The following is a 14,003-nucleotide window of genomic DNA, read 5'->3' as shown; positions in this document are numbered from 1 at the left end:
GATCATGTCACAAAAAATTTACGAGCATTAGCTAACTTGGGTCAGCCCACTGAACATTGGGATACGTTAATTGTTTATCTTGTCGCCTCAAAATTAGATAACCATACTGCATTAAAGTGGGAAGAATTTCGAAAAACATCTAAAATGCCCACCTTAAACCAATTTAAGAAATTTCTGATTGATCGCGCTGATGTTCTAGAAAATATGTACTTAGGTAAGCTTGAGAAACTCAAGGCAGATCAACACCATACGCGACAGTCAAGTGGCGCTACACACACTATAAAACCTACCACGCATACATATCAAAATGCTATATCTCAATCTATCCGCCTATGTGTTGTCTGTAACCAGAATCATAGGATTTATGATTGCCCTACCTTTAAATCGAAAAGTGTTCAGGATCGAAGGGCAGAAGCACAGAGACATAACTTGTGCTCCAATTGTTTGCGAGAAGGACACAATGTTCGTATGTGTAGATTAGGTCCTTGCCGTGAATGTAAACGCAAACACAATACACTTTTGCATTCACCTAACTTAAATACAAATGAAACTAAGGCTACCATTATCAATGAAAATTTATCTGCGCATAGTAGCTTAGTAAAACAAGACATCCATCCAAATCAAGTTCTCTTATCAACTGCTATGGTCAGAATAACAAATCCACGTACTAAGAAAAATTTAATTGCTCGTGCTCTTTTAGACTGTGGTGTTCAATCGTCATTCATAACTCAGTCACTTATGAATAGGCTTTCTCTTGACTCCACCCCAATCAATTCTATTAATATTATTGGCATCGGTAATAATCTAATTGAAAAGGTAAATCAAAGCTGTGTCACTCAGTTAAGTTCATTGACTGACAATAATTACAAGGTAATCCAATCATTTTATGTCCTCGATCAATTAACAGGCACAATTCCCAATCGCTACATTGACATAAAGGATTTGAAACTACCAAAAGGCATAAAGCTAGCTGATCCCTATTTCAATCAACCTGCTTCTATAGATGTTTTAATAGGAGTTGACTTATTTTGGGATTTGTTGGGGCATAATGAAATTGCTCTAGGCTCCAACTTGCCCAACCTTCGAGCTTCAAAATTGGGTTGGCTCTTTGCAGGTCGTGTAGTGCCATCTTATATGGGAGATATGCAACTAAACGTTGTTCATTGCAACGTAGCAGTCACAAGTAATGATCAAGATTCTATTCAGAATCAATTAACAAAATTTTGGGAACTTGAAGAAATTCCCCACAAGCCATATTTATGTTTAACCGAAAAGCTATGTGAAAATCATTTTTATTCTAACACTTATCGTCTAAAAACAGGAAGGTTCTGTGTTCGACTCCCTTTGATAGACACACCAGATTGTTTGGGCGACTCATACGGTATGGCTAAAAAACGATTGTTGGCTCTTGAAGGTCGTTTTCGGAAAAATTTAGAATTGAAATCACAATATGTAAATTTTATAAATGAGTATATGAATTTAGGTCATTTAGAAAAATGTCCAATCAAGAATCCAAATCCCTCATATTTTTTATGCCATCATGCAGTTTTTAAACAAAATAGCGAAACCACAAAAATTCGCGTTGTTTTCGATGGGTCCGCAAGCACAAATTCCGGGTTTTCTCTCAATGACTTGCAATTAGTAGGTCCCAATGTGCAGAGCTCTCTTTTTTCTATCCTAATTCGAGCACGACAATACAAATACTTACTAACTGGAGACATCGAAAAGATGTACCGCCAGACAGAATTAGACGAGCGCGACCGCAACCTGCAATTGATTTTGTGGAGAGAAGACGAAGCAAAGCCCATCGAAACATTTCGCCTCGAGACCGTTACGTACGGTCTTGCAAGTGCGGCATATTTAAGCACAAAATGCTTAAGTACATTAGGCGAACATTGTAGTGATCCCCTAATCAGTACCATCATTAAGAACGACTTTTATGTCGACGATTTAATAACTGGCTCAGATAATGAGACAGAATTACTCCATATACAACATACCGTATCATCGACCCTAGCTTCGGGCTGCTTTAACCTACGCAAGTACAAATCCAATTTATTTAGCATATTAAATTCAGTCCGAGATGATAAAGATCATAATGTAATTATAAGTGAATCATCAAACACTTTAGGTTTGAGTTGGAACCCTAAATCTGATACGCTACATATCCCAATTTCTTCATCCAATCATAATCAGGAAATTACGAAGCGACTGATACTTTCAACGTCATTTAAAATCTTTGACCCATTAGGGCTTCTTAGTCCCTGCATTATTTTACCGAAAATATTACTGCAATCCCTATGGCTCAGCAGGGCTGACTGGGATGAACCGGTGAATTCATCCATCCAAACCTCATGGAATAGGTTTATTAATAATCTTGAATGTTTATCGAGTTTACACATACCTAGACGAGTTCTATGTACATCTCCAGATATTATAGAGATTCACACATTCAGTGACGCTTCACAGGTAGCTCTTGGTGCGTGCATTTATATGCGCTCTGTCAATTCACTTGGTGAATTGGAAGTAAAATTATTATGTGCTAAATCCAAGGTATGTCCCTTAAAGCCCACTACTATACCACGTCTGGAGCTTTGTGCTGCCTTGTTGGCTGCAAAGCTATGTAAATCTGTTATCAGTTCATTAAGATACAAAGTAAATAGAGTAGTTCATTGGTGCGATTCTTGTGTTGTTCTCAGTTGGCTTCAAGGTAATACAAGAAAATTAAAAACCTTTGTTTCTAATAGAGTTGTTGAAATTTGTGAAATTACCAATAGCACTTCTTGGCGTTATGTACCCACTGACCAAAATCCCGCAGATTTGATTTCAAGAGGTGTGGACCCAGACCAAATCAGCAGTAAGGACTTGTGGTGGTCAGGCCCAAATTTCCTTATAAAGGCTGAGAGTGATTGGCCTAAACTCCATGATTTGATTGACGAGTCTGATATTCCCGAAATTAAGTCAAATTCTGCCGTTGGTATGGAAAGTAATATTTTTTTTAATAAATTCTCTTCATTTAACAAACTTCGACGTTCTTTCGCATATGTTTTAAGATTTATTCACAATACACGCTATTCGACAAACAAAATTACTGGTAGGCTTACATTAGACGAGATGCACACGGCGTTTATAACATTATGTAGAACAGCACAACAAGAGTCGTTTGCGCATGAATATGACATTCTAATTAAAAATAAATCTCTCAGCAATAAGTCGTCTATCTTGTCACTAGCTCCCTTTTTAGACAATGACAAATTAATCCGAGTTGGTGGCAGAATCGACCTGTCTAATTACGATTACTCCAAGAGGCATCCTATTCTTATGCATGCCTCACATCATTTAAGTAAATTATATTTTAAATATCTACACTACTGTAATATGCATGCAGGACCCCAAGTGCTCCTAGCATGTGTTAGAGAAACTATATGGCCAATCAATAGAAGGCATTTAGCTCGGCGTACAGTACACAGCTGCCTTACCTGCCGCCGCTTACAAGGAAAACTAATGACTCCTATGATGGGAAGCTTGCCTATACAACGTATTACACCAGACTTTCCTTTTCGCACTGTTGGCGTAGATTTCGCGGGACCCTTTTACACGATTAATAAAAAGGGTCGAGGTGCTAGAGTAACCAAAACCTATTTATGTTTATTCGTGTGCTTTAGGTATAAATGCATGCATCTAGAAGCCGTTAGCGATTTGTCGAAGGATGCATTTATATTAACATTACGGAGATTTATTGCTACACGAGGCAAGCCGACGGAAATATTTTGTGATAATGGACGAAATTTTTTGGCAGCGTCCAAAGAAATTGGTTCTTTTCTAAAAAATACACAAGAACCTGTTAGCGACTTTGCAGAAAACGAAGGCATAAAATTCGTATTTTCTCCTGCTTATACTCCACATTTCGGTGGTCTCTGGGAGGCCGGAGTTAAATCCGCGAAATATCACATTAAGCGTGTCATGGGTAATACCCACTTAACGTTTGAAGAGATTTCTACGCTCTTTGCACAAGTAGAAGCTATATTAAATAGCAGACCCTTATGTCCACTTTCATCATCACCCAATGATTTCCATTTCCTTTCTCCCGGGCATTTTCTGATAGGACGTCCACTAAATGCTTTGCCAGATCCATCACTCAATAACTATAAATGTAATAATCTTCAGCGCTATTTGAGACTGCAACAAATTCAGCTACATTTTTGGCAACGTTGGCAAAGGGAATATATCGGCGAACTCCAACAGCGATCTAAATGGCGAAAAAACGCAGATACCTTACGCGTTGGAGATCTAGTCCTGCTGCATGAAGACAACGTACACCTCCCTTATGCTGGCGCATGGGACGAGTGAGTCGTCTATTTCCTGGACCAGACGGCATTTCACGAGTTGTGGACATACTAACAACCCGAGGAAGTTTTAGAAGACCTGTTACGCGCATCTGCCCCTTGCTTGCACCTGAAGGTAATGACTGCTGAGTTGAAGAGGATCTTTCAACGAGGGGAAGATGTCAACGCGCCTGACCGCGTTAACGTTACAATTTATGACTTTCTAGTAACTTGTAACCTAATTGTACGATGATTGTATTAATATGTATTTTTTTTACCACCACCCGCATAATAATGACAGACTCCACTTTGACCGCGATCGATGTGCGCGCTAGTCATAAGCAAAATTTAATTGTGTTGTTCAATTATTAAAGTAGATTCTGAAGAATCCAAGGTCTTCTTTATTACTTCTCTGTCGAGACCTTCATTTCGTTCATCTGAGACGAAACACACTGGATCTGACGAAAACTAAAAGTTAGGTCTCAACGGTGACAAGACAAAAATGCATAATGATAATGCAAATTTCAATTAACATTATTGACCTTTTTAATTTATGTGCATTACGGATGACTGCACATGGAATTTAAATTTTAGCTGTTAGTGGTCCGATCAGCAGAATCAGATATCGGAATAGTTTAATTTTAATAATATCAATATTTTATGCTATTCCGCTTTATTTTGCGACATTCCATGTGTATAATAATAATAATATCAGCCCTGTATTATATACTTGCCCACTGCTGAGCACGGGCCTCCTCTACTACTGAGAGGGATTAGGCCGTAGTCCACCACGCTGGCCTAGTGCGAATTGGTAGACTTCACACACCTTCGAAATTCCTATAGAAAACTTCTCAGATGTGCAGGTTTCCTCACAATACTTTCCTTCACCGTTAAAGCGACCGATAAATTCAAAAAAAAAATCTTAATATCTATATTAAAATTTACTTTTCATTCAACTTAAGTCTCTATAATTCTACCTTCAATTTAAAAATAACTTTCTAGTCCTGAAAATGTTGTTGAAATTATAAGGTGTATAAAATATATTTCTCAAACTTGTCATGAAAAACATTTACATGCTTATTTAAACTATTTACTTATTTTAAAAAAAATAATTACTTATCACTTAAAAAAAAAGTGTTCTTTTTTTTAGTGTCTATTGTTGTAGGTACATTATGCCAATTGCAAGTTAGGTTAATTTTCTTATTTAGTAACAGCTACAGATTCGTTTAGTTTAGTCTACAGCCTTAAATCTAAATGATCTATTTTGGCCGGGCGGCCATTACTACAAATAAAAGTGGTACAAAAAACTCCTTAATTTCCCACGTGTCTCGCGCTACCCATTCACAGTACTTATGCAATAAAGCTTTTGCTCGCGGCTTCGTCCGCGTGAAGGAGTTTTCTGGGATAATTATTTTTCCGACTAACTTGATATCTATTGTTATATTATGACCAAATTTATTATAAATTGTAGGCTATGTGTTATTCTGATGTTTAACCAATATTACTGTAAAGTTTCATCCAAATCCGTTCAGTAGTTTTTGCGTGAAAGAGGAAGAAACATACATCCATCCTCACAAACTTTCGCATTTATAATATTAGTAAGAAAAATATAACTAACCAGAATTACATTGACGTATATTCTATAGACTCGAAAGTCCTTACATTAACTAACTCCTACCATTTTTCCACGTATCAGTCGCAATATTTTCCTAAAAACAATAACGCGATTATAAATATCGCTTGAAAGCACCAGATCCTGACAAATATGATGTCATACTTTAAAGTTTTCAACTGCATAATAATCACGCATGCTGCAAAGGACAAATAAAGGCGACAACCATCCATATTGCTAATATACTTGTATAATATTTTATAACTGTCATTCTATATTGAACTGTAAAATTAATGTGTTAACAATTCAAAATTCAAACTTGTTTGAAGATTTACTATCCTAGCACAGTTTTGTTTTACGAATGTTTCGCTAGATGGCAGCAGATTGGCAGATTACACTGGTAAACAAATATTAACCAATTCAAGATAGTGGGTCATATTTTTTTGTAATAATTTAGTATCCAACGACGCGATCTGCGAAACGCACGTAATGTAAAAAAAAACTCATTCTCACGTAATGAAAATAATCATTGTAGAAACAAAAAAATATGTCTCCACAAGTGTTTATATCTGTGCTACTACATATTCTTCTCGTTGTTTTGATTATAATACTTATATATTTCGCGATATACGTTGTGTTAAAAACGTGGATAAGAAATAAATTCGGAATTTGTACATCCACGGAAAGACTTACCGGCAAAGTGGTACTTGTGACTGGTGGAAACACAGGAATAGGCCTGGAGACAGCCCGTGGCCTGGCCAAACGTGGTGCCAAGGTCATCATAGCCAGCCGCAATCAGCAACGGTCTGAGGCAGCCGTCGCCGACATAATCAAGAGCACAGGAAATTACAATGTCGAATACAAACACTTAGATCTTGCAAATTTCAGCAAAATTCGAACTTTTGTAGAAGACTTCAATAATTGTTACAACCGCTTGGATATTTTAGTTAACAACGCTGGTATTCTAGCAGTAAATGACGTCACAGAAGATGGAGTACACATTATAATGCAAATAAACTACTACGGGCCGTTCCTATTGACAATGTTGCTGATGAGGAAATTGATAGCATCAAGACCCAGTCGAATTGTGAACGTTTCCTCATGCGCACTCATTGGGGCAGATCTGAACAACATATACGGCATCAATACAAATCCCTTACGAGTGTATTGCAACAGCAAAATCTTCCAGATGTTGTGGACCAAAGCCCTGGCTAAAAAACTGCCTGAAGGAATTACTGTCAACGCGCTCCATCCTGGGTTAGTAGGGACTGAGATTTTGCCAATGAATAATGTTTTAAAGAAGGTATTGACGACTCTGATCGGTCCATTATTAAAGACTCCAGAAGAAGGAGCTCAGACCACATTACATTTATGTGTGTCGAAAGAAGTGCAGAAGATAACTGGAGGCTACTTTGAAGATTGCAAGCTAGTGCCTCCAAGGAATTCCTTAGTCACTAACGAAGAGGCAGCTGAGAAAATTTGGAACCAGAGTATTATGGTGACAAAAATAGACAAATCTTTGACAGTTTTTAATGATGTAGACACAAGTGCGTCGTGATAGGAAAGATTGTGACAAAGTTATATGTAAATAATGATTTTAGTGATGTAAATATTAACGTAATTATAAATAATATATCTATAAATTGATTATTTGCTGTCAATTAAAATTATTTGTTTTGTCACTGATCATATATGACAGAATAAATATTTGGCCTCGACATTAATTATTATTAAATAGTAATTATACCAATTACCGTTTGTATTTAACTCCAATTACGACAGAAAAATACTATTGTGTCGTGTATTATATAACACAAGGAGAACGACAAAAACAGCATTTAAAACAATTATTCATATGACACTTTTAAGATTAGATATATTAATATTACATTAAGTATTAATAGCTCAGCTAGTTCTAAAATGAAAGATGCTCTTTTAGAATGATTATCATTGGAATATGAAACTTATAATAACTATTGGTATTGTGGCCTATGTCACAACTTGTGAATAAATACTACTAGTCATATAAATGTATAATCCAATCATATGCAAAAGTCACACTCTAATCTATGCTCAGAAAGAAATAGTAATAAAATGAGTACTATCTCCATTAGCTTTTTAATACAATATGTCAAATAAAGTTCACTTCAAACTTGTGACACAGGTCCTTAGTGTAGTAAATGTGTCAATTTACAGTAGTACTGATAAAAAATGCGCAAAGCTTAGTTATAACACAAATTTACTCGATCAGCTGTATGTCAGAACCCGCCATCTTGCCTCCGAATAAGGTTTAAACTAGGAAACCGGTGATGTTTTTGACAGCTATTTAAGCAATTCTTAAGGTTATAACTTAAGGTCCATTTTTCATACATTTTGTTTCACCTTTAATCTGGGTAACTAAATAAGTATTGACAAGTAAAGAATTTAAATTCACGTCTAGTTAGTGATTAGTTCTCGCAGTTGAAAGAAAAACGTAAAAATAATTAATATGCATGGATATTTCGGCCTTTAAAATTTCGTCGTATTAAATTGGTAAGGTGAAACAAAATGTATGAAAAATGGACCTTAAGCTATAACCTTAACCACCTCTTAACGTTAAGGCGATACCTCAAGGTCCATTTTCATACATTTTGTTTCGGCTTTAATCTGGGTAACTAAACAAGTATTGGCAAGTAAAGAATTTAAATTCACGTCTAGTTAGTGATTAGTTCTCGCAGTTGAAAGAAAAACGTAAAATAATTAATAATCATGGATATTTCGGCCTTTAAAATTTAATATGACGAAATTTTAAAGGCAGAAATATCCATGATTATTAATTATTTTTACATTTTTCTTCAACTGCGAGAACTAATCACTAACTAGACGTGAATTTAAATTCTTTACTTGCCAATACTTGTTTAGTTACCCAGATTAAAGGCGAAACAAAATGTATGAAAATGGACCTTGAGGTATCGCCTTAAAACAAGTTTATAAGTAAGACTGATGGTATTTAATAATACCTGATGTTGCTCTATATTTCCGATGGAACAAGTATTTTACTCGTAGCGTAGTCTTTCCTCGGTCAAGGTAATAAAACTGATTCACAGAGAACTGAGGTCAAAAACAATAGGTATTAATGTCACATTACGTGCGCACAAATTTCAAGAGATGAGGAAATAATATCATAAAACCCAAGGTAAAAATAAAAAAATGTAACAAAAGATTTAACCGCCTCCAAAACCACCATAAAATAAAAAAAAATAATTATCATAACAGTTATATACTGGTTATCGTTTTTAGAGTTGGTGAAGAATTATTTTAGTTTTTAAAAAAAAATATGGGACCAATTTGAAGGTACATTCTTTCGATAAAAAATATTTTTTCCAATCGATTCATAAATGACCTAGTTCAGAGGTAACAAACATAAAAAAATGCACGTCGAATTGATAACCTGCCTTTTTGAAGTCGGTTAATAAAAGTGGCAATAGCCTAAGATGTTTTTATTGCATATTTTGTAAAACTTCATTGGCAATAGCCGTTTTGGGAGTAGAACGGAATGTTAAGTCGAATATCCACAGATTCAAAACCCAAGGGCAACATTGACTTTTATAAAGTTGTGTGCGTATACTTTGTGAATTATCGCATGCTATATGGTGTCGGAAAACATCATGAAGAAAACATGTTCTCAATAAGAACTTTGAAGGTATATGAAGAATTAATAATAATAATATAATAATATCAGCCCTGTATAATATACTGTCCCGCTGTTGGGCACGGGCCTCCTCTACTACTGAGAGGGAATAGGCCTTACTTAGTCCACCACGCTGGCCTAGTGCGGGTTGGTAGACATCACATACCCTCGAAAATTCCTAATAGAGAATTTCTCAGGTATGCAGGTTTCCTCACGATGTTTTCCTTCACCGTTAAAGCAAGCGATAATTCACAAAGAATACACACATAATTTAGAAAAGTCAGAGGTGTGTGCCCTTGGGTTTTGAACCTGCGGACATTCGTCTCGGCAATCCGTCCCACAACCAACTAGGCTATCACGCACTATTATATTACATCAGGTAAATAGTTAAAGACCTAACAATGCAAATACACTCTTGATTTCACTGGAGAAGTGTATTCCTAAGTGGTCAATCTTGTCTTACGGCAATCGAATTATAAAAAATGCATTTACCGTAAGTAACTTATAAATAATTGTTGCTTTATAATTATTAAACGTGTAAGGTTAATGTTGAAAGATACGAAGGAAAATCTCCTGCGCATAACAATGATAGATATCATTTACGTAATATTGCTACGCGATAGCAATCAATCAAATCCTGTATAACTGCGCATTAACCGTATTTCTAGAAGCAATCCATTCGTTTCTATAAAAATATAACATACGTGAGTATATATAGTGTAAAATCCAAGATTATTATGCAAAAACAAGATTTTAGTATAACATTTGAAAATAAATACTAATATATGCTAATATCCATTATGCATTTATGTTAATAGAGATTGCGGCTGCCATGTTATAGATCGCGTGAATACAATTTATGATTAAATTATTTTAATTGATGAGGAAATACAAAATGCCAATTTATTTATATATTAATAATTAATATGAAGAGCTCAGGGTATTAGAAATTAAACCAATATTTTCTTATGTCATAAAATATATTGAATAAAAAGTACCTAAGTAAGATTATAATTTTGAGGGTTTTGGCAAAAAAACGCGAAGAAACAGAATACAGTTTAAAATAAAAATAATATTTAACAAATATAAAACGCAAAAAATCGCACAATTTAGATCACAACAAAAATATTAAAATTTATGCACACAATTATAAGACGACACACATTTTATTCTAGAATCTAGTCAATCGATACATTTCCTGTGTTTCTTAATAAATATTGCGTTGATTAGACTAACGTAACAGTAAAATGTCAGGTCATATGATGTTAATTAGATTCAGATTAATCCATAGTATGTTTAATTTAATTATATTAAAACCTTAAATGTATGTACATAATTTATTTGTTTCAATTTCACTGTTTGAATTTGGAACTCCAGGTCGTTGATCTTAGAAAAAATAGATTCTAACTAGATTTGGCGTTCCGAACATTCACTGTGTTCAACTATTTTGAACTGCAATCCATTCAAACTGATTTTAGTATGGTCAATATTGACAGCTTGTGGTTGTGTACGGAGTAGCGCTCATAATATAAGAACTCCAATCTACGTGTAAACCGTGGATTTGAATAAAAAATATGATTCAAATAAGTAAAATAATTTGTTGTTCAAGTGAATAAATAGATAATAACAGTGACGTTTTGGTGGCCATTTTAGTTCAGATTTTAAACAAATCTATACTATTATATAAAGCTGAAGAGTTTGTTTGTTTGTTTGAACGCGCTAATCTCAGGAACTACCGGTTCAAACTGGAAAAAATCTATTTGTGTTGGATAGCCCTTTGTTCCTGGAGTACTGTAGGCTACATATCATCACGCTATGACCAATAGAAGCGGAGTAGTAATGAAACATGTTGCAAAAAAGGGGAAAATTTATTAGTTTTGAGAGCTTCCGTTGCGTACGCTGCGTAAACGGTTAAATTTATGCAACAATGATATATGACGGGATTGTTCCTCTTAAAAAGTTCTACAAAAATATATTATAAAACAAAGTCCCCCGCTGCATCTGTCTGCCTGAACGTGTTAAACTCAAAAACTACCTAACGTATTAAGATGAAATTTGGTATGGAGACAGTTTGAGACCCTGAGAAGAACATAAGCTCCCGGGAAAATATATAGCGTGACTTTTATAACGGAAAACTTTAGCCCGAAAAACCCTTTATAACGCGGGCGGAGCCGCGGGCAAAAGCAGTAGTTTATATGAATATTCGTGTCTATAGAATATACGTCAATGTTTATAACCTTGTAGTGGGATGTAGTGGCGACGGGTGAAATTTTCTAGAAGGGAACCCGACACAGCATAAGTACTATAATGCATTGCGGCCTGCAAATCGTTCTAATGATAATTAGATTTTATATAAATTTCGAAAGGGAAGCCAGCAGGTATCGGATTATATGGACTCTTTACCACTAATGAAATGGCCTCTTGAAGTAACAGCCGGGGTCAATATCAGTCTTGCTGTAAATCACTAGTTCAACAAATAAAAGTTCATTGAGTAAATTGCAATATTTATGTGACCGAAGAAGCCCGGTTCCTAACAAGGCCCACCATCCATGTTTTTGATATATTTTGTGTTGTACAAAAACAAGATTTTTTTGTTAGTGCCTTTATTATTAATATTAATATGTAAGTAGATAACTACTTACATATAAAATTTAAACACAAAATATACCAAAAACATGGATGGTGGGCCTTGTTAGGAGCCGGGCTTTCTTCGGTCACACTACCTTATCTTTACTTAAGGGCAGGTAATTTCTTGCTTGCTGTAACGTTTCATGGTGAGTGATACTTCTGGAGACACAAACACAACCTCTTTCTAATTCTGAAAGCACCAAGATACCTGGCATCTTTACCATTTGTTTCCAAAGTGTTGGACCATATTCTCCAATAAAATCTTTTGGTACTATGTCATATACATACATATAAACATAAGTGAATGTAATATTTTAATAATAAAAAGTATAATGGTATTGCTTCGATCACAGCGTGGTCAAATAATAATTATTAAAGCGCCTCTAATAATACTAAAGTATTATACAAACAAAAGTCATTTTGATTGTCAATCGTAACTTAGCACACTAACATTGTTATTGGTAACGTTATTAAGCATCAGTCAAGTTGCCAGATTGGTATCCTTTACTTTGACACTGTGGAGCTCATGGGTCATCATATTCTCATCCAATGTTCTCCACGTTTAATAAAAACCTTGTGTTCGATATGATAGTGTTTATTAATCCGTCACAACACAGACAACTATTTTATTTACATAAGTAATTCAAAATGTCACTACAGGGCCCTTATTCTGTATGATAGTGTAAACGCGTAACGCGGCCGTGTCATGTTATCTTCGAGAAATGTGCGTGGAATGGTATTCTGTAAGCCAAATTTCTATAGTCCTAAACATGATGCGTTGTGTTACGTGCTTGTTACGCACTGTCAAAATAACGTGCGGGATAGAGAATAAGGCCCCTGAAATGTCGTGTGCCACGCGGGGTTCTCAACGCAGCTCGAGCCTACGCCGAGCGCCTATGTGTGTGCGGCGCAGGCTTGGGCGCGTAATTTGAATTGGTGTTCGCCACAACACCATTAAGACATCCATAATATATGTAGTAGATATATGTTGAAGACCAGTTAACATCAGGTAACCTATCGGCCCAATACTATAATTAACGCTTGCCCCTTGGTCCCAGGTCTTGGCCGCACCGGTGTGCTAATAGCCTGCTACCTGGTCTACTCTTTGAGGGTGAGAGCCAACGATGCCATCAGGCTGGTGCGGAAGAAGAGACCTCGCTCCGTGCAGACTTCAGGGCAGATCCTATGTGTACAGCAATTTGAGCATTATCTCCTACCGCAGACAGTCATGTTTAGCTCTAAGTGAGTTGCTAAAAGTTAAATGTACACACGTAGTATCATCACGCCTGTTTACCTTGTGAAAAGTAAACAGTGGTTATCACATCCAGATTTTCTCAGCTATGGTTAGGTTATATGGAATAAGGGTCATATTGCTGCAAATTATTCACCGGGCACAATCCCTGGCCGATACGGAGCAAATAACGCAAAATTACTTAACCCGAGATGTACCAAGACCTTCGAACAACAATCGCACGGCAATACTTCAGTACTGACGCAGACAATATGAATCGTACATTAACATTATGATTCAAATATCTATAGAAAATTTTAGGTATGAATCGTTTATTGTAAGTATTACTGTTATATTCATTTGATGAAAAATCGTTTTTTTTTTATTGCTTTGAATGACGAGACGAGCTTGCCATTCGCCTGATGGTATGCAATACGACTGCCTATAAACATTAGAAACACCATCCAACACTTTTAATTACAAAGTATTGTTTGGTATTCCACTGCGCTCGCCATCCTGAGACATGAGATGTTAAGT

General features: G+C 35.7%; 2 protein-coding genes across 3 annotated transcripts in view; both read left to right on the top strand.

The window, feature by feature from the left end:
* LOC115443013 (protein tyrosine phosphatase domain-containing protein 1) overlaps positions 1 to 14,003 on the top strand; it is a 45,572-nt gene that overhangs the window by 26,185 nt on the left and 5,384 nt on the right. For both annotated transcript variants that reach the window (XM_030168279.2, XM_037440944.1), the window contains one exon: positions 13,294 to 13,477. In XM_030168279.2, coding sequence (XP_030024139.2) covers positions 13,294 to 13,477 — 184 coding nt within the window. The remainder of the gene's footprint in view (positions 1 to 13,293; positions 13,478 to 14,003) is intronic.
* On the top strand, positions 5,907 to 7,657 carry LOC115443014 (retinol dehydrogenase 12-like). The gene has a single exon (XM_030168281.2). It carries the CDS (start codon positions 6,485 to 6,487, stop codon positions 7,493 to 7,495), a length of 1,011 nt encoding a protein of 336 aa, XP_030024141.2. The 5' UTR covers positions 5,907 to 6,484; the 3' UTR covers positions 7,496 to 7,657.

Source organism: Manduca sexta, chromosome 4 (assembly GCF_014839805.1).
Source record: "Manduca sexta isolate Smith_Timp_Sample1 chromosome 4, JHU_Msex_v1.0, whole genome shotgun sequence".
Lineage (NCBI taxonomy): Eukaryota > Metazoa > Arthropoda > Insecta > Lepidoptera > Sphingidae > Manduca > Manduca sexta.
This window is presented reverse-complemented; position numbering and strand designations above follow the sequence as displayed.